Source organism: Ambystoma mexicanum, chromosome 6q, assembly GCF_040938575.1.
Source record: "Ambystoma mexicanum isolate Mex_15411 chromosome 6q, UKY_AmexF1_1, whole genome shotgun sequence".
Classification (NCBI taxonomy): domain Eukaryota; kingdom Metazoa; phylum Chordata; class Amphibia; order Caudata; family Ambystomatidae; genus Ambystoma; species Ambystoma mexicanum.
In genome coordinates this window covers 1,288,383,316-1,288,405,094 of record NC_090937.1, presented here as the reverse complement: position 1 = coordinate 1,288,405,094, position 21,779 = coordinate 1,288,383,316, and the positions used below count along the sequence as shown (strand labels likewise).

The 21,779-nt window shown below is 45.9% G+C and overlaps 1 protein-coding gene across 10 annotated transcripts in view; it reads left to right on the top strand.

Moving 5' to 3' along the window:
* Positions 1-21,779, top strand: part of SLIT2 (slit guidance ligand 2) — a 715,126-nt gene that overhangs the window by 520,220 nt on the left and 173,127 nt on the right. For all 10 annotated transcript variants that reach the window (XM_069631891.1, XM_069631899.1, XM_069631897.1 and 7 more), the window contains 3 exons: positions 1,592-1,735; positions 14,515-14,681; positions 15,438-15,570. In XM_069631891.1, coding sequence (XP_069487992.1) covers positions 1,592-1,735; positions 14,515-14,681; positions 15,438-15,570 — 444 coding nt within the window. The remainder of the gene's footprint in view (positions 1-1,591; positions 1,736-14,514; positions 14,682-15,437; positions 15,571-21,779) is intronic.

The following is a 21,779-nucleotide window of genomic DNA, read 5'->3' as shown; positions in this document are numbered from 1 at the left end:
AAAAAAAAATCACCCCCCTTTTCCACCTCCCTTAACTGGATTTTTGAAAAATGGTAAAACATCCATTTCTCTATTTTTGAAGAATCATCTAAATACCAATTTTCATGTCCTAACATTTTTGGTTTTTGAGCTATAGGTATCCTCATAAAATAATTAAGCCCCCCTCCCCTTTTAACCCTCTTAGGGATGGAATTTCCCAAAATCCTTCCTTAGTGGGTGCCTGCATCATGAAAACCATGTACTTTCCAAATTTCACGTTCCTAGGTTAAACAGTTTGAGCTGGGCATTGATGAATCAGCAAATCAGTCAGGACTTCTTCTTTTATAAAGGTTGAAATTTGGAAGATCAATATATTTTCTATTGTTGTTACATAACGTTGATATACAGAGTTGCCATTTTCTAATCTACTGTACAGAATAGTTTGCGTTTAGAAGCACAGACTCTTTTAAAAAAGATTTTAAGATGGAATGTTGGAGGGACAAATGTGCCCATTGACATGCCTTGGGGTGTGTGATATTCCAGAGGGAGAAAGCACAAATTTGGAGTCCAACCTCCTACTATCGGGAAAAAGGAATGCTTGTCATGAATGCACAACCCATTCGACAGCTGCATACAGTACAACATCCCTCAGCACCCACACCATCTACAGTGTACAGTACACAGATTTCCCATCCTGATAATTAAGTATCCTCTTCCGTGGGTGTACATGGCAGACCACACAATTTGCTGGACATCTGTAATGGAATACCCCGCAGCAAAATGCTCTGAGCTTGGCTATCATCAAGCCTGAGTGGATGAATTTGGGAATGGTGAGTATATCAAACACAGAACAGTAAAGCACATTTAGTGGCTCATGATTTGCAACGCACATACATAACTTTACGGTTGTCTGAAAAACGGAGTCCTTTAAATGGGGTAAGATGGGAAGAGAAAGGGTTAATAAAGTGCATACAAGCCTGCAATGTCCTTGTTTCATAGAGTACCATTCTAAGTTAACCCATCAACAGTTGGTGCCTTAGTCGTAGCCTATTGATATTGCCCATCCTGGGTAGATGGAATTCGGCCATGTAAAAAGGTGGAAACAACTGGCAAGAAGCCAGAGCCACTGTCTACACTCAGTGGTAGGCAGCACAAGCAGGTCCTCGAAGTGTCAATCAACACCTCTCATGAGTGAAAGAAGGGGGCTTTGTTGTCGGCATAAGACATTTTATTTCACTTTATTTCACTCAAGTCATGTGACCAAATAACTATTGGTGTTTGAACTGGAAAAGTGTTGGATGCATCAGCATGCGATTTTGCAAATTATTGAATGGATTCAATATGGAGAGTGAAAAGGTAGTTTTCATATACTCAAGGAGGACGTGTTCAGTACTTTATGTAAATGAGAAAATTAATGTCTTAGGGGTGTTTCCTTTGATCGCTAAGGCAAATGAACATTTCTATTTATTGTATATCTGTTTTGTAACTGGCCCCCTAGTACTTTAACACCGAGGACTGTAGCCCTTGGGTATGGGCTTGGGTTTTATTTACATTCCTCAACAATGCGTATCCAATTACAAAAATTAAACATGTTCATTTTGTTTCTTTTCAGGATGTTAAGAAGCAACCGAATTAGCTGTGTGAGCAATGACAGCTTCACTGGGCTAAGTTCTGTCCGCTTACTTTCCTTGTATGACAATCAGATAACAACTGTAGCGCCTGGTGCCTTTGACACTCTGCATTCTCTTTCAACACTGTAAGTGGCCTATTGTAGCCTGATTTCTGTTGAGGTGATTATGCATGCATATATCCATGATGAATGTTAATATGATGTTGAGGACAAGCATGAAACATGTTGTGTATTATACCCTGAGCAAGCAGTATGCACGCTATTTCCTATGGAAGGAATATACTGGTTCACGCCACTGTATATGCGCTAGTTCCTTACCATCGGGACATGGAACAGACAGGTTCCAGTTGCAGCTAGAAGAGATGGTCTAGTCATAGATGCACCCCCAAATATGTCCTCTACATATGTTTCATATTCGCGAAAAACTAAAATTGCTGAATTGAGTTCAATTTTACCAAATGTGTGACCACTGGCTACTGAAAGGATCAGTCCCAGGACTTGCGTGATGTTCGGAGCGTTAACCCTTTGAATGACAGGATTGTAACGAGAGAGAGACCGAGAGACTGGGAGACAGGGAGACCGAGAGACCGAGACCGACCGTCCTGACGGAAGTCAAAGGGTTTATATGATCCTTTGGCTTTAGGGTAGTGGGGGTGGGGTGCCTCCTTCCATGGCTGTAATATTGCTCAGTCAGTTAAGCCTTCACTACTGGCATAGTGTGTGTAATTTGCCAGCACTGTTTAAAATCACAACAAGGCCAACTCTCAACCTTCATCCTTTCGAGTGGACTACATTCAGTAGCATTAAGTTGAAAAATGCCTTTTATCATTGCCAACAGGCAATTACGTTTGTGTTGTCTATCCTGTAAATGGTAAACATCATTATTATTCATGCTAACATGATCATGTGTAACCCAAGAGGAGTCTCCTAGAAAAAACAGGTGTATGTATACATGATGTCATGAAACCTTGAGTGCATGCAGAGTGGTTAATTGTATGCAAGAAACACATGCATTAACGCAGTTCTGTAGGCAACCATAGGGCAAGGGAAGGAAGTGCGTATCCCGTAAAATGACTGAAGAATGTGACAAGGCATTGGGGGGTGAGGGGTCCTTAGAAATATTGAGAAACAGGAAGTAATGTAGCAAGCAGAACAACGAAGTTGTCTCACCAATGTTCTCTCCAGTGGCAAGACCTCATTTGGAGAATTGTTTCCAGTCGTTGAAGGCACATTTATAGGAAAACAAGAGTTGGCAAAGCCATCAGTTTATAAGCAGGCAAGTTTGTTTCCCCAATTCATATTCTTTTAATATTACACATTTTAAATATATTTATTTTCTACGAATCGATGCTTGAGAGAGTTCCCAACCGCATAGAGGAGTCGACCATTCCGGTTTTAGAAAGTGTAAGTCTCAGGCAAGTGTCACTTATCTACCTCGCGCCTGTGCACGTGGATGCCGATTTTGCTGAATGTAAGGTTAGGCGCCCATCTGAAGCAGACATGTGGCCCTTCAGTCCCTTCAAAGTGGAGCCCCTTTAGCACGCTTCCTGTCAGGCATTGTATCACTGTACAATCCCCTGAATCCATAGACACCACACTGTGAAATGGTGTATTAGGGCCTGCATCCATACACTGCATGCACTGCCATGCCTTCACCAGCTGAACTCCCATTTCAGTCGCTCAATCCAAATTCCATTAGATGTACAAATGGCACAACTTTACGCGTGAGTCCACGCTGCTGTGCTTCCTAAAGGAGCCAGTAAAGGAAGAGGCAGAATGAAAGGCGAAAAAGAGGTGCGCAAGGAAAGGAACTCGAACAATTTGCCACTTTTTCATTAATGGATGGCCCTGGAGCTGTGTCATGTCATGGAGCTGTGTCATGCCAACATACGTTATTTCCACAAAAACGAATTGTGATTTGTGTAGGCCAATCATGTTTTTACTAATGGCGCATTTTCACCAACCATGTGGACATGATTTTTGACTCTACTATGAGATGGCGATTTTTTTTAAACCCAGCACTGCAAAATAAGCCTGGGAGCAAGCCCATGATCCTCTGTGGCTTTATCCTGTGCACCCTTCCAGTCACGTGTCATGTTGCGAGAGAGTGTGGAGGACACAGTGCACTGGTCAGTGAGAAGTGGTGCCATTGGGGAATAGCAGAGATGTCAATGGGAGCTATGCCATTCAACATCACATGCCCTTGACCAGCTGTGCTGGCGGGAATCGACATGACCGAGCCCTGCGTGGTCAACCCATGGTGGGCCTCACAATCAAGAGTCTTGGGGGTGATCAGGTCCAGAGTGATACATGGAGGGTTGAAGGGATGTGCCGGTGCTTCAGTGTCAGAAGCATATGCACTTCAGAGAGAAGGCAGGGCTGTGCCATGCTCTCCTGCAGACATGGACGAGTGTACATGCATCTGCCTCGCTCGCCCCTTTCCTTTAGGATCGGCATCCTGATTGAACTGCAGTAGCGGGGTGACCCGAGGGTGTCAATAAGCTGCACCATGCGCAGGCTTACTTATCAGCAGGTGCCCGTGGGAGGTGTACGTGATTCACATTGATGGATTTCTTATTCCGGGATTTTTATGATATAATATGATATGATGGGTTATTTATAACGCGCTTAATGCCCAGAGGTTTCTAAGCACGGACCCGTGGATCGAACCTTTGTTGCTCCATGTTGTCTTGCTTCCAAGGCGAGCACATTGCCGCTGAGCTATCCTCCCGAGGCAGTTAAACACAGAGGTATTGCAATGGGTAAGTGTGTATGGTGAGTGTGGATGCATCCAGAGAACTCCAGTGCACCTCCGCGTGCCAGTCACCTCCACTCAGTTACCTCTCGCTTTCCCTTACATCCTGTATTTATACTATTGGCTTGTTATGTGGCGTACACCACCTGCGCGCCAGAACCAACTCGCAGCACTTTCAGATTGTTCAGTCGGAGGCCGTTACCAAAGTGCAGTCTTTTAGCCATAACACCGGTGGAAAATGTGTGATCAATCCAAATAGACAAGGGAAGGGCTTGGTTTTTACATTCCTGACCAGAACTCAATTCAAAATATGAATATTTTCAGACAAAGAATAAATATGCATTGTATTAATTAGGCCCATAATAAGGACAGCGGAGGTCAGGAGTAATATTATGGAAAGTTATTCATTGAAAGGATGCATTTCATGACTGAATGTATGGTAATGTGTCCGGCCACTACAAGTTGATGATAAACTCCTAGTTTACTTGAAGACCCTACTAGACCGAAAGCCTTGCATAATAAATAGCGACTGGGAAGCAATCTAAGTGTCCATACCGAATTGAATGGGACCGGAGAAGAATGCAGTTTTAAGAAAGGGCACGAAAAATGAATCCAGTAGCAAAACATTCTTGACAATCTCTGTTCCTTTATGTTCCTTTAATCGAACCTTTAACCACAAAACAATTTCCCTTCAAGTCTGACGTTCTGTTTATGTGATAAAACACTGCACATCCTGATGTGACCCCACTAATTACAGACTGCCTGACATGTGAGTGTGTGCACCCGAGCAGGCAGCTCCAGCTCAGGACACTGATGGTGACTGGCAGGCAGTGTTCAGAAGTTATGAATCTGGCTTGACTCTCAGCCCCCGCTTCCTATTCTGACATTGTGTGCTCCCCATATGTTAGTGTATTGCTTGCCAACATTCACTGTGTGTATGCTGTGTATGAACGCTGGGGGAATACAACACGCCAGTCATGGGTTGCAACTTGCACCTTAGGTTTTCATTATACTGCCAAGTGACTTAGTTTGGGGGTCACAGCTTTATCAAACAAATCTTAAACCATGTAATACAAGGATACGAAGGACCCCATTTCCATAAAGAATCCATGCATCACACTGATCCATTTACCATCTATAAAGCAATAGGGCAGCAGCTTACACCCACCAAGAAATACCTACGAATTCCTTTGATAAATTGACTCTTTTTATTTGTTTCTTTCCACATCTCCTTTTAAGTCTTCTTTTGTCTAATAAGCACTTCAAACCTAAAAGGACAGGATAGTCTTTTTCATGCGCCCGGTGATTTGCTACCCATCCAGGCTCCCTCTGTGGCTTGGGAACCACCATGGGGTCAAATTCCACTGGGTTATTCTTTGGGCAAATTTGTGGTCCATGCCACATAGGGGATTGCCCAAAATGTGAACATGGGATGATAATGTTATGAGAGCTACTATGTTGCCATGCTTTCATATCAATGTGTGTCCAGAGCAGAGAATAGAGTTATAGGAGATAGCTTTTTGGAGAAGAAAAACATGTTTTTTTGAGTTGTAGTATTTGTGAATTTGAGTAGCATCTGTGTGCCCTAGGGAGGAGGGGGGTTGTGCAAATAAGCAGTGCCTTCTGAGACACTTGGAGCCAGACAAATAAGCCGGGCGGTTCTATGAATTTGGCTCATGTTTGTATTCAGGTGAGAGTATAACGCAGTTCAGCAAAACCTAGTCAGATAATGGGCCTCATTACAACTCAGGCGTTAAGGGTTAACGCCACCGTTAACCCTTAACGCCTGATTCTGATTTTAACGCCTGCTTTTAGCAGGCGTTAAAATCCATGGCGCTAACCTGCCATGGTGCTAATTACGCCGCCGTAATTTACGGCGGCGTAATTAGCGCCTTCCCCACTCCCATTATGCCCTATGGGGCAAAAATGGGAATGGGGAAGGGAAAATGGGAAATGGGGATTTACCGCCCCACTGACCTTGGAATGGGGCGGTAAATCCGCCATCCACCATGGTGTAAAAAGAGTTTACACCATGGTGGTAAAGTTGGTGCACTTAGCACCAAGGTTGTAATGAGGCCCAATGACATTGAGAATAAGCACACTGGGCCTCATTACGACCCTGGCGGAAATGGAAAAATGATGGCGGAAATGCAATACCGCCATCGAACACCGCTCGTTGCGATTATGACCCGTCACCGTAAAGTACGATGCCATTAGCGACACCGCAGTGAACGGCAACGCTAACTGCACCAAGTACGCGCACGCGCGCCTTGCAAAACCGGAATCACCGCCATGGCGCAACGGTACGCGAATTCTGACCCTAGCGGACATGTACTGAACGCCATCAAGCACGTCGTAAAGTACCATTCCGCCATGGCGAGAAATACGGCATCGTGAACCAACCGTAAATGGCCCACTGAGTGCCTGTACTCCACTCCCTGGCCACATTGCACAACTCCTGGCAGGCGCAATGTACTCACACTATGCAACCAGTGAAATCTACAATTCACCCATGCATGCCAACGTAGAAATGCATGCAGGGGCTCAAAGCGCCCCGTGAGTGGGCATCCATGTACGGCATGTCACCATAGCCGTACTGATGCAGCACAGGAATGTGAAGGTACAATACATCAAAATGAAAATCAAGAACACATGACACAAAACAACAGTAGTCCCCCATCGCTTGCCACCAGCGCAAGGCAACATCCAAAACAGCATCCTGAGGGGGATTGCACCAGCCTTGTACTCTTGCCAGTAAACAAACCAACCATCAGCAGAAGCATGTACCACACAAGTTGGCAGAGTGACTGAGCAGCCAGGCTCATCCCAAGAGGGGCCGATGGGAGCTGCAGGGCACAGATGGCATGAATACAGAAGCTATTCCAATGGACATGACCCCAGTCCCCCTCCAACAAACGCACGCAAACACAGGCACCTGTGACCAGCCACATTCTGAACATCCCATCATTCCACCAATCGACCTGGCTGACAGGCACCAGTCGGCCAAAAGCCAATCCCCCGCCCCTGAACAGCACATCATGTAAACAGTCACAATGGCAGCCCCTATCCGTGACCATACTGTGCTACGTAGGCAAACGCGGCCAGTACTGTACCACACAACTCAACTCAGAAGGCGGAACACAATGCAGATCATCTCGCAATACATACCGCCACAAATCGAAAATCGCCACATCACCTGCAAAGAATAACGCAACACGACAAATATCGGAATACAATTTAAATGCACATCCAAATGACAAAGGCCCCACAGCAATTTGCAAAATAACACCAAAACATCCATCATCACCGAGGGCTGCATCTGCAATAATTGACCAGCTTCCACTTGTGTGACGCCCTGTACCATCATGGCACACAGGGCCTACATCAACGTTCCAAAAGGCAACATGGAAGCGGCAAGAACCGCAGGTCCGTCCCATGAGGCAGGCACTAGTCGAGCTGAAAGGCCGAAATGTTGCACCTAGCCACCAGTACAGCGTAAGGGCATGTGGCCCATTGGCGATCGTCCCATAAGATCGTAATGGTGCTCCACTGATTCACCCGAAGCTGCAGGTGTCGAGAGTAAAACCCATCTGGAGGAGTGGCGTAGAGATGGCATCTGCAATAGGGCAGGAGATACCTGTCACCCAAATGAAACACAAATTAACCGATTGCATTACGGGACTCATGATGCATTACAATCTTCATTCACCACACCAAATCCACACCCATATGCATGCTAGCCCACTCCAAAGGAATATACACACCCCTAAATCAGTATCGATTCATAACGAAATCAATCGAGGTAAATACACCATTGGCAACGTCGGTTACTGTGCATGCGTCCGTCAAGATAGAACCCATGACATGGGATTAGTAACGTGCCTAGACACAAGTGTATGAAGGCGCGTCGAGACAGGGAGGATCCGACAAGGGCAGATAGACGTAAATCCCACTATGGCAGCCTTGCATCACATAGCGCAGGGGAAGGGGAGTGATTCAAAAAACCCATGTACATGGCAGACCCTAAATGGAATCATCTGTCCATGCATCCATTCATCATTCCCTCATCCCGCAATGAAAACGCATGAATATTCACTCACATAATATGTGAAACTTCCATCGCGTCTGTGCGTAATGCAGTCTGCAAAAACCACTGTGCTCCTGGCCGGATCTGTAGTGTTGTGAAGCAAGATGGATTTGGGAACGTCCTGCCTTATCGTCCACTACGCTATTGCGCATCCCATTCAATTCATATCATTCATTGCTTGCTCGTTATGGGCCATGTCCCAAGGACATTCTACAATAGAACGTTACATTTCCACCCAGACCTGTGGGAGTATCCTCGCCGCTACTTCAAAACCAAAAATGCTGGCCTTCGAATTCCTCACTTGCAACATTACGTCGAAAAGGCTTCTGTGAACGCTTGCATTCACAATTACATCAATGTAGTGCGGCTGTGTGTCATAATGCTAACTGGCTGCAATCACAAATGGGACGCCACGCCCGTCGGTGAAGTACGTTACTGTGCTGCATGAGGGTCGGCCATCGATCGAGCCCTACATACCACTGACTCTTCACAGGTATGTAAGCGGCTGCAATTATAGCATGTGTAACAATGGGAGCATAGCATGAAAATCAGTCAAAGTACATCACACTGCCATCGGGATTTGATACATGATTCCAATCCCAAGATGCCATGCGGCCAAATGCAGCCTTACGTGCGGGACGTGCTCGGCCAGAAGGGATTGCATCTGCCACAGATTCATTCAATCAGCACAGGTGGAGGCCATACAGGCCGACAGCACATATATAGCAGACCCAAACCCCTCCCACAACCACTCCCACTCCAAAATGCTACCGGCAGGACTAGCGATGTTGGGCCTGGGGGACCAGATAGCACTGCAAGTGCTACAACTACAAGAAGACGACGAACAACAACAGGTACAACAACCGGGCGCACAGGGGAGACGGAGGAGAAGGAGGAGGAGGAGGGCAAGGCAGGGTCAGCAAGGCCCACAAGCACTGCCACTACCACCACGCAGGCGGCCCGCAATCCCACGCCTCCGAGCTGATCCGTTCAACCTCACTGCTGAGCAGATCCACACCCTCTACCGTTTGGACCGGGACACCATAATCGCCATTGTGGACATGACACATGCTGACCTCGTGAGCATGATAGATAGCCCAACCGCCATCCCACCCCTACTGAAGGTGGTGTCTGTACTCCACTTCCTGGCCACAGGCACCTACCAGCACACAGTGGGACAGTTGCATGGCATTTCACAGCCACTGTCCTCACGGACACTCTTCCAAGTGCACGATGCCCTCCTGAAGCACGCCGACGACCACATCACACTACCACGCACGTACCAGGAGATTACCACCGCAAAAGTGGGATTCCATGCACTTGGCGGCATCCCGGGTTGCATTGGTGCCATCGACTGCACCCATGTTGAATTGGTTGTCCCACATGCCATGGAGGTCCAGTACCGCAACCGGAAACAATTTCATTCAATCAATGTGCAAATGGTGTGTGACTCCAACAAGATCTTTACGCATTGTTGTGCCAGGTTTCCAGGATCTACCCATGATTCTATGGTCCTGAGGAACACAAGAATACCACGCTACATGGAGCGACACGCAGGGCACAGATCCTGGCTACTCGGTGAGTCTCATTCCATGCATGACATCGTGGCCCATTTGATGCGTCAATGACCTTGCAGGAGGGGGGGGGGGGCTACTTAGCACTATCATTCCACTGACACCCTTTATTCGTCTCATACAGGTGATGCCGGGTATCCACTGAAGAGATGGCTCCTTACACCAATCCGGAACCCACAGAACGAGCATGAGGAGGACTACAACCATGCCCACTCACGTACCCGTGTGGTCATTGAACAGGCATTCGGCCTACTGAAGGCTCGTTTCCGCAGCCTCAGCAGGTCTGGCGGGGCACTCATGTACAGCCATGAGAAGGTTTCTAAGATGGTCATGGCATGTGTCATGCTGCACAACATGTGCATACGTAGGAATGTGCCCATGCCCCCTGACGCTGTACTGCATGCACCTGAAGATGATGATGATGATGAGGGTGGGGATGTGGAGGCACCTCAAGGAGTCCATGAGGCACAGGATGCACGTGCAATCCGACAGAGCATCATAGATGCATGCTTCTAGCAACCACGCATGGTGCCTATTACACGGAAAGGGGACCTGTGGCACTGTGTGTGTGTAGTACAGGCACATTGTGGACTGTACGCCTATGAAGGCCTCGTACGCAAATATCAATGTCCACACATGTCATTGGATGATAATGAGGTGCTGTATTGTTAATGTGATTTGATTTATACACCCTATGGACCCGCCACCCAGTGAAGCCCAACACACCCCCTCCACCCTACTACCTCCCCCCCCAACACCAGTGTCCAAATATGCATGCTGTCCGTGGGTAGACGCTATTGCAAGCCCCCTCTACGGGTATCAGGGGCACCCCTGCCCGTGGAGCGCAGGTTCCTGCCAGATCTGCGTTGGGGGCTGCCCTGGACGGAACTTGCCACGGATGATGTTTCGGCCTGCTCGCGTCCATGCATGTCTCTGAGGGTTTGTGAGAGCTCCGAGAGCACACGGCGCACAGCAGCAAGTTCAGCACAAACGTCTTTGGACGTCGCATGCAGTTCCCCCCTCAGGCTCTCGGTGCTTTTCTCCATTTGTGCTCTCAGGCTCTCGGTGCTTTTCTCCATTTGTGCTCTCAGGCTCTCGGTGCTTTTCTCCATTTGTGCTCTCAGGCTCTCGGTGCTTCTCTCCATTTCTCCCCTGAGGCTCTCACTACTTTTCTCTATTTGTGCCCTGAGTGTCTCGGTGGATGTTTCCATGGCTGCCCTGGAACCCCCGCATTCATTTGCATGGTCCTTGAGTAGCGTGGACACTTCCTGCTGTTGCTCGATCAGCAGGTCGAGGGACTGTTGCCTCTGCTGGGCCATGGACATTTGCGGTGGTGTGACAGGGGGGCTGCTCAACACATGTTGCCTTGGCACAGGACTTGTGGGGGTTGGCCAGTCGTCGTCTTCAGGGTGCCCCTGCGTGGTTTCGTCATGGTGTAGGGGATGGAACATGCAGGGGGATTGGGAAAGGTCATGGATGGTACCTACGTCGCCAGCACTGTTTTCCGTGTCGGAGCATGCTGGCATGACAGCTGTGTCACCTATGGTGCTGCTAGCACCAGAGGCAGTGCCATCAGATACGTTCTTTGGGGGGACCTGTGGTGCTGGGGTTGTGGACTTGCTGGCTGCTGGGGTGCCTGTTGCAGTCCCCTCCAGTGTGCTGCCACTTGATTCCTGCTGCTGCCGTGTCTTGATCCTTGCACCTGAGGTGGAGGCTCTTGGGACGTTGGTCCTGGCCCTCTTTGCAGGCGTGCTGGTAGGGGTGTCCTGCAGCTCGTCGTTGGTATCGGACCCTGTGGTGGAGTAAAGAGGGGCGAGCGTTAGTTATGGGTCTGTCGGATTTGGAATGGCAACGTATCAAATGCATTGGGGTGGTACATGAGGCTGATTTGGGACTGGGCCTTGGAGGTGGTCTCATTTTCGTGTGGATTGAGGATGCATTCATTTGGCTGCCTGCAGTTAGGGGGTGCATGCTGCACATGTAGGGGTTGTTTATGGCATCTTGATTGATTTGTTTATTCATTCTGACTTTTAGAGGGCGCTGTCAGGGCAAAGTATGTATTGCACTATGGGGTCACAGGGTACTGCACATGTTCGTGTTTTGTGGATTTCGCATTGTTTCTCTTGGCCAACCTACCAGATTCTCCGGATGTCGGCACTCCTTTCTCCATCCCTCCGACTCCCTCTATGCTCTCCATTCCTATGGTGGAGGCGCAGATATCCTCCCAGGGGGTCAACTTGATGGGCGACTCTGAACCCCCCCCCGGTAGCTGTGGCGATGTTCCTGTTCGCAGAAAGTATGCTGCGTACGCGGATCCGCAGGTCGTCCCACCGCTTGCGACATTGCTGTGGCGTGCGGGGTGTTGTCCCCACCGCACTTACGCGCTGTGCCACCAGGGCCCATATGGCCTTCTTGTTGGCAAGGGCCGTCCTGGTCATTTGACTGGAGAAGACGACGGCGGCATTTTCCTGGAGGGTCTCGGTGAGCACGGTCAGTTCCTCTCGGGAGAAGTGGACCTGCCGCTTGCGATCACACGCTTTCTTGGCTACCTTTCCCATATTTATTTTTTTAACTGGGGTTGCTAACGGGTTGGGATGTGTGTCAGGGTCGGATTTTTAATGGTTGTGTTGGGATTCGGATTTTATAGTTGTGCGGCGTGCTGTTTCCCGTTCCGGCCACATGCTTTTACTTCCGTTTCCGTATATTTACGGTGCCCGTAATTTGCGGTGCCCGCTCGTTACGGTGACCGCTCATTACGGTGACCGCTAAGATGGGTGGCGGTATTGCACCTAGTGCAGCGTACGGCGGCGGTAAGGGCCGTTTTGGGGTCATTTCCGCCATCGCAGCCTTTCGGATTCCGCCATGGCGTAATGCTCGTGCCCGATGGGTCGTAATTAGCCGCACTTTGCTCCTTCGTGCAATGGCGGAAACGCTATTTACGCTGTTGCGGTCCGGTCAGTCACTTTCCGCCAGGGTCGTAATGAGGCCCACTGACTGGATCTGCAAACTAGGCAAGGAGTTGATGTGGACCAATACTGACCACTCAACTTGCAGAAGAATTTGTGTGAAGACTGTGTCTGGATTACCTTCAGGAAGAAGGCATGAGGCCCGTATAAGGGGGCCGGGGGGTGCCTGGGTGCTTCAATGCTGCAACCCTTGTTCCATCAACCTTTGAATGTTCTGTCCATTGTACCGTGAAATGGCACGCTTGAGTTACAAGTGCTTTAATTGTGACCCCCATCTCTTGGCACTAGGTGTTGTATGAAATAAACGAGTGTGCATCCGCACACGAGGATGGTGCTCTACATAGCAACCCCTTGAGCTTCATGGGAAATATGCATCCCACCATGTTCTGATGTGATTACATTTTCAGGCTGTGGGGCATAGAAGTTAACAAGTAGGACACGTGAAGTGGTTTTACATTTGTTCCCATGGATCACTTCAGGCTCCGAGGAAATTAGGGCTCAAGGTAAGAGGACACAGAGCGATATATAAGCCACTTAAAATAACAATAATTCAAGATGGATGCTTGCAATATCTTGGAAACAGGAAGTGTAGAGTAGCACTTATTATCCATGATCCCTCATGACATGTTGCACTACTGATTAATTTGTAAACCTTAACTGTGGCGGCACGTTTATAACATAAGAGCGTCGCCAGTATACTCCTTTGAAGGCCTGAGTGCAGACATGCCAGAAATATGGAGACACACGCGTAAATTCATTTTTTGGCATGTTATCAGCATAGCTGTCGGCTCAGATGGAAAATGTATTCTCTACAGTGAATGGGAGAGATTTGGGAGTCAAGAGATGACGAATTAATGACATGGATATTGCCTGGTTTCCATCCAGGTATATGACGTTAGCCACCTTAACCTCTGGTGTGTCAGCAGGGCGGATCACTGCTCTGTGTTACACACCCAGCTGTGTGCAGGACGACCAGTTGGCTTTCATTGCTCTTCATTTGGAATGACACTGTTGTCAAGATTAAGTTCGTGTTTCGGATTTACACAAATTGAATGAAACTTCTGTTGTGTGTTGTTGAGGGTTGACGGGAACATTGACACTAGAGATTTACACAAATTGAATGAAACTTCTGTTGTGTGTTGTTGAGGGTTGACGGGAACATTGACACTAGAGATTTACACAAATTGAATGAAACTTCTTTTGTGTGTTTATGAGGGTTGACGGGAATATGGACACTAGAGATTTATTTGTGTATATCTTTACCAAAAGCAGGGGAGCAGCTTCACAGCTGCTTTTTCTTAAAACTCACGTCCTTCTTTTTACAATGGCTGCTTTTTAAATAACCTGAGTGTTTCTTAATCCATTTACGTTGTTCTGCCAATTGAGATACGTGTGTGTGTAATTCACAGGCGGCACTTGTAATAGGAATGCCCCCTTGTGCAGCGGCACTTGTTGTGTGACATGCTGAACACCAGCCATGTAATTTGGGATAAATTATTCCTTGCCTGCTTGTCTTTTCACAGGAACCTCCTGGCCAATCCTTTTAACTGCAACTGCCACCTGGCTTGGCTGGGAGATTGGCTTAGGAAGAAACGGATTGTAACCGGAAACCCCCGCTGTCAGAAGCCCTACTTCCTGAAGGAGATCCCCATCCAGGATGTGGCCATTCAGGACTTCACGTGCGACGACGGTGAGGAAAGCTGACTGCGCGGCGTGCATTTGATCTGTCAGGACACAAAACAGCCGTCGCGGAGCGTGTCATCGTTGGGCGCATGTGAAGTTGTGCGTAATTCCATGAGATATACAGAGGGCTAAACACTAGCGAAGACCGTGGCCACAGCAGCCGGGGCTACACCTCGCTTATTAGATTTATTTCAAAATAAACATGAATCGAGAATTTAGGGATTCAGTGGCAACAATCAACAGTCAGTTAAATTTCATCCACATATGTTTATCAAATACATCTATTAATTATTGTATTTAGCAGGGCACTGATTCCCTAGAGTGAGGTGTCCTGGCAGGTTTGTATTTTAAAACAGAACACAATGCTTTCATAATTTAAATGACTCCCAGAAACTAAACTAACCAGCGACAGGGCAGATTAGGATAATTGTCTGCTTAAACTTCAATTGTAAATAAAATGCGCTGTGGTTTCATACATAGTTGAAGAAGCTGTAATAGGTAAATGTGGTCCTCCTCCTAAGTGCTGATCTGGAGTATGTTATGCAGTACTGTGTGTAATCAGTAATCAGCTTTTTCTAGCAGTGCACATGGTTTAGTCCAGTATCTGGCAGATATGGAATGGATGAGGGTGTAGTTCTTCCTGGAGGTGGAGCACAGCGATGTTAGAGTTTGCAAGAAGTGCATGTGCACTCTAGCCTCCCATGTGTTGCTATTGCTTGGATACGAATGCTATTTTTCTGTCTCTTTTCCTCCTAAACCGCAGGCAATGATGATAACAGCTGCTCCCCGATCTCCCGCTGCCCAGTCGAGTGCACCTGCCTGGACACTGTAGTCCGCTGCAGCAACAAGGGGCTGAAGGCCATGCCAAAAGCAATCCCCAAAGATGTCACAGAGCTGTGAGTACAAAGGTTGTCCACACAGTGAGTCCATGCTGCCAAAATGCCTCTCATGGGCTTGTCTATCAATCATGCATCCTTTGAGGTTTTCATAATGACTACACCATATGTAAATAATCTACACTGAAATGCAATGCATGTAAATAATTCTCATACATATTCATTGTGGATATCTTGGAGAACGGACTGCATGTTACTAGTTATTCGGTAGAGAAGCCTAGCCGTACCCAATAAAGTAGCATAATTTAATTTTTTTGAAGGCTTTAGAGTAGGCTTGCCATTTGTCTATCAGAGGAACCAAAGTGCCATATTACAACAGCCTGCAAAATTGTCAAGATTCTTGAAGCCCGGTATAGATTCTCCTCAATTGTGAGTCCACCACTGAAAGCAAATATCCCCCCAAGAAAACCAAATGAAAGAATGAACATGGCCATTTGAGCTGTGGAGACATTTCTACTGAGGCTAATTGGAAACGGCATGATTTTCTTAAAATACATTTAACAAGTCGTATAAAATCTTCAGTTTATTGAATATTAGTTTTAAATCTACCGTCAGCCGGGAGTGATTCAGAGATAATTTTCTCAAGAAGATGCTGTAATAGGTACGGCAGGAGTCAAGCTCAGAAAAAAGCACATTGTACCTGATATCGGGCTGCGGCTTGAGGACAGAGAAAATCAATGCACTAGGAAGTCTGTAGCTTGCTCTGCAGTGGTACCACTGAATGACCCCACCTTTCCTTATCTTTGTCATTTATATTTCCACTGTCATCTTCCCATTTTTATTTCGTCAGTTCTCAGGTTTATACTTACTCTGCTTTTATCTTGCTATCCAGTGGCACAGTCAACAATAAATGGTGCCTTAATTGGACCTCTGTCTGGGGTTATGAGGAGGGGTGACTTTTGCAATATTTGGCGTTTTTGTTTAAAGAAAGGATAGGCCAGGAGCGAACAATTTCCAATGCAGTAGAACCGTCTATCAAAGTGATTTAAGCGGTTGGTGATAAGCTTATGATATGATATTTTATTTATATCGCGCACATACACAAGTGTTTCAGAGCGCGAGAAGAAGCTTTGAAGCAGAGGCCTGATGAGAGATAAACACTTGCAATGATGAAGTGGCTTTCGGGACTATTTTCTCTGATTTCTGCGCTGTGCACTAGGCTAGTGAACACCGAGCACAATGTCATTATTATCATGCCATGGGAATGGAGCAGGTCAGCGTTAGAGAGGAGGTTTTCTAAATCCGACTACTGTATTCAGGTGATGTACCTTCAACAGCACAAGGACACTACGAATCTCTGTACCTTCAACAGCACAAGGACACTACGAATCTCCGTCAAAAGTGTTCCACTCCTGGCCGGTGCCTCCTTGCCTTGCCCGGTTATCGTCAATATTTTAGACTGTTTCTAAAATTCGGAATTAGGACACAAGTCTTCTCCAATCTCCACCCCCTTGCCCACTGCCACGACTGTTCTCTAGTGTGGTTCCGCTTTCCATCCACACCACCGCAGACATGATGATACCTTTTTAAACTTTAATCATCTCCCTCTCGCTACAAATAGCTACAATTAATATTTAACTACTCAGCAGAGCTTTAAGGTATCGCGCAGCTCGGTTTAAAGTTTTAAATCATTAATACAAGTGTTTTCTTCAGAAGGCACTCTAAGTATGCCCTTTAACACTGTAAGTAGATTACGTTGTGCCTTAGAACTATATTATGCTATAAAATATCCATCAGCGCTTCTGCGTTAAAGGGCATCTGCCTGAAGCAAAAGTCATTCCCAAACAGAAGGTAGCAGCGAGCCGCTTCCTTTCCAAGCTACCAAAATCCAAACTCTACGACTGACAGAGGTACGACTCTAGTGGCCTCATGAATGGAAGAATGAGAGACGATTCTCTCACGTACAACAGTGCACATTTATGTGCCATATTCACTGTGTCCTGGAGCTCTGTATATCTAGTGTGCCAACTCACCTAATGAGTATGGGTCTCCCGGTTAGTTCCACCCATCCATTTCCTTCCCCTCAACCTGTGAATTCCCATTGAATAAAAATGGTGCATTCCTTATTAACTCTATTCATTCCGACTGAATGTTGTTGGTTCTCTGGAGTTGGGGCTACTCACTGGGCACTTTGTTCATGCTGTATCCTCGTTACATTTGTAAGTGGTCTAATTTCTGGCCAGGTAAAAGGCAGCAGGGGCACATTTCATTTGCAGTGTTTCAAACCTATCACCCATGAAATACTTTCCAGTGGGGCTTCTTTTGGAAACTAAGAAGCTAGTCCCACCCACCCTCTAGTAAAAGAAGCCACACCACCCGCCCCTTCGGTCGGCAAGAAATGGCATTAAATGCATTGAATATGTCAAACATAGTGATATTTTTTACTCTATTCTGTTCCTTTGTAATTGGACAAATCTGGACCACGGTTCCACACTGCCATCCACTGCACATTGGATAAAGCTGTAACAATGGTTTGTAATCTTTGTCGTCCATCCACGTAAACATAGTAACTGTTACTGCCTTGATTTAGTCTGATTATTAACACAGGTGGAGTAAAACGTGAAAAGTTATTCAAAATTGCAAACATGGGATTTTATGTTATTGGCTCTGTTCAAAAGGTAACAAGGACGTCCATTCACCAAAATGTCTTGGGTAGCAGAAGTGATGTAATTTAACCAATAATATCACATGATCTAAGACCCTAATGACATCACAAGAAGTGATGTCAGGTGAGCTTTCATCCTGGTGACATCACAGGTTGTGACATTATGAAAGTTATAAAAGAACCTGCAATGAATATTTGATAAATGACAAATAGTACTGATGCAGACAAAAGGCTATTTAACATTTCAAACGTATGCTAGCTACCCTGATCCCACTATATGTAATGGGTGCAGTCATATTTTGTATTTTGTATTTGTACTTTTATTGATTTGTAGCACTTAAGGCCTAACCCCAGATTACGGGCAGAGGCAGAAATCTGAAGAGAGGTAGTAGGGAAGGAAATATACAAGAGAGGAATAGGAGTTCCAGGCTTCGATGGAAAGCAAGCAGTTAGGGAGGGTAGAGTGAATGGTATCTCAAAAGGAGGAGAAAGACAAGAGTGTGCAAATACTCAGCAGAAAGGTGACGAGTAATGTGAAAACAAGGAAATAATATGAGGCAGGGTAACCAAAAAGGAAACACACCAAACACAGGTTACAAAGGAACATACAAAGCACTTTATTTTATACTGAATCCAGTTACAAAAGAACAGAACAAAATTCAGATAGCTATCGACCCTCAGTACAACACAGCGAACTCCGGCGTGGTTCGGTGTGCTCAGTGAGTGCAAATATTCATTGAAACAGTCAGGCTTTTATACATTTCTCCAGCCTGTTGTCCAGCCTTTCTTCAGGTTAACCATTCCATAAATAAGTTACTGCTCAGGGGTCCCTTGCCAGGTCAAATCTAGTTCATCTTAGGTTTATACATTAACAAGAAGAAATGGTAATAATGTATGCTCTAGGCCTAACATTACAATGCAGGACTTAATTTATACAATATAGTTAAGCAGGTGTTCTCATTCAATTATAGATCAGTTTCAGTGATGCAGGTAATCCATTGCACACAGGTCAGCAGAAGGACAAGGTCACAGCTCATGACCCTAACAAGTGGCCTGCAGGCAAGTTATACATTAGCTGTACAGAGGTCATGACAATCGAGTTCTGTTCTGAATAACATAGGCTACCATTTTAGCTCACATGGTGACTTTATAGAGCAAGAAAACCTAAAATGGCGGCTTGACACAAAATGACAGTTTACATGGTTTCTAAGGTCAGGACCTTGCAATGCAAGTTTATTCACATGTAGTTTATAAGCAGCTTGTTAGCAGCTTGGCGTAGGCCAATATACATATATTCATAGCAATAGGAGGCACGCTATAATTTCTAGTTTGACAGTAAGGCCAAAAGAAGTGGTAATGGAAGCCAGAGGGGTAGTATAAAGGAAAGGAGTAGAGGACCTAGGACAGAGCCGTGGAGTATTCCATGAGAAAGGGGAAGGACAGAGGAAGAGTGCCCAGCCCAAGTGACAGAATAGTTACTGTTAGAGAGATAGAAGGAGAACCAGTTGAGATCAGTATCACAAAAGCCAAGCTGGGTGAGAGAAGAGAGAAGAATTTAATGATCGACCGTATCGAAAGAGGCTGATAGGTCAAGGAGTAACAGAAGAGAAGAGAGTTTAGAGTAGCAGAGGTTAGAGGGATTGGAAGACATCCAGAAGAGCAGTTTCAGTAGAGTGGTGGGCACGAAAGCCTGACTGACAGGAAGGAGGGAAATTGGGTGTAAATTAGAGGGGAGAGAAGGATCAAGAGTAGGCTTTTAGGACTAGGGAGGATAGACATATTCTGGAAAAGGGGGGACAGTAGCAGAGCAGAGAGAAGCGTTACACAGAGCCGTAAGATAAGAGAGAAGTGAAGAGTGGTCTGAAGGGATAATAGATGAAGGAAGAGGATCACTAGGAGCAGCGCTGGGATGGGCTTTGCATAGAAAAGATAGGATTCATAGGTTGGTCAGAAGAAAGTCATATACTTATGTGTGCATGTGTTTAGTTCCTCCAGGCAGCAAACATACATTTTCCTTGTGGCTCTGGTGTTGGGTTTATTTTCACTGCAATCAAAAATCTCAGGGTGGTACGAACTTTGGTTTTGTCGATGGCTATATAAGAATAATGGTAACATGCATGTGGATTTACACGAGAGACTAGATGTGGAACTGGCCAGCTTGTAGCATGTCTTTTGCCTTGCTGCAAGTTTATTCCACAATGCTTTCCTTTGCTAGTGCCAGTCGTGTGTGAGGGTGAGTGGCAAATGATTTTAATGCGTTGTGCATCCTCTGCCCTCATAGTACACATCTGTCATGTTGGGTGCGGCAGATACAGATGTTTTCACGCGTTGAGGTGCTGGCAATTTCATTGGTGATTCCGCAGATGTTTTAGTGTGTTTTACGAGTTTGTGTGATCTGATTCAGCACATGCCTTCCATGTTAGATGTGCTGGTTGTGGATGTGTGCTGGGCGATATAAGCTTTATTTCATGTTCTCCTCGTACCTTGCTACTTAGGGGTTCCAGGTGGGGTGTTCTATTTGCACATTTGTATGTGCTGGGTAGTATAAACGTCATATTGTTTGGCCCTCCTTTGACCGTTCGAACCTTTGTAAGCGATATTCAATCAACACTACAGCCAAGTCAATGCCTAGTCTGGGATGCTGAGGAAAACCCTTATTAATGTATTTTTATGTCTAGTTCAGTACTCTGGATGACCACCCTTGTATAACACCCCCCTCTTAGTATCCCCCTGACCCCACTGAGCCAAGAAGTAGGTTTGTTTTGCAAATTAAAAGGTTTATTTGAGAATTTAAACAATATATATATATATCACACTTTATAATAAATTAATATCTGATAGTACACTTAGACATATGACGTTGGTCAACAATGGGTAATCTGGCACTAGCACACTTCTTTACAATCAATGAGGAGTTAGTATAGGATGGATAAAGTAGCAAAAATACTTTTATGATTTCAAGGGAAAAGCAATGAGGGATAAAATGCAGTACAGAAATACTTGATATGATTTTAGCAAAAGATAAGATAATCACTTTTTCTCTGGCAATTCCCCCCCCTGCCCTATGCAATGTAAGAAATGGAAGGAGATGGAAAGAGGAGCACACAGTTCTCAGGAAGGCAATCAAATACAATACAAAATTCAGTTCCCCCCCCAGCAAGCTTAGAGGAAACAGGTAGGAGTTTGAAACACAGGCCCAAAATGCTTTTTGAATGTGATGGCAATGGATGGGAAAATGTGCCAACTGATTTTAATTCCCTCTAGAGATTCACGGTGAGTGGGTGATGCGTGTTGGTATTAGTTCAGGCTCACTTTAGCAATGCTCTATGAGTTATTACCAAGTTGCAAACGGATTTTAACAAAGGAAAGAATGGAGCTGCTATTTTGACAAGTGGAGAAATTGAGCCAAAATCGCAAATCGCAGTAAATTTCGCGAGTGCGTGTCTCGCGATTGCGGAAAAAGTATAGGGAGTAGGAAGTCGGTTCTAGGTTCGTTGGAAAGCCTAGATTCTAAGCTTTCAGATGAAATCTCATTCCTAGCCCAAACGGTCCCAGAGATACGGACGATTAAATAAAGGTAGATTTTCGGATTTAAAGTAAAACT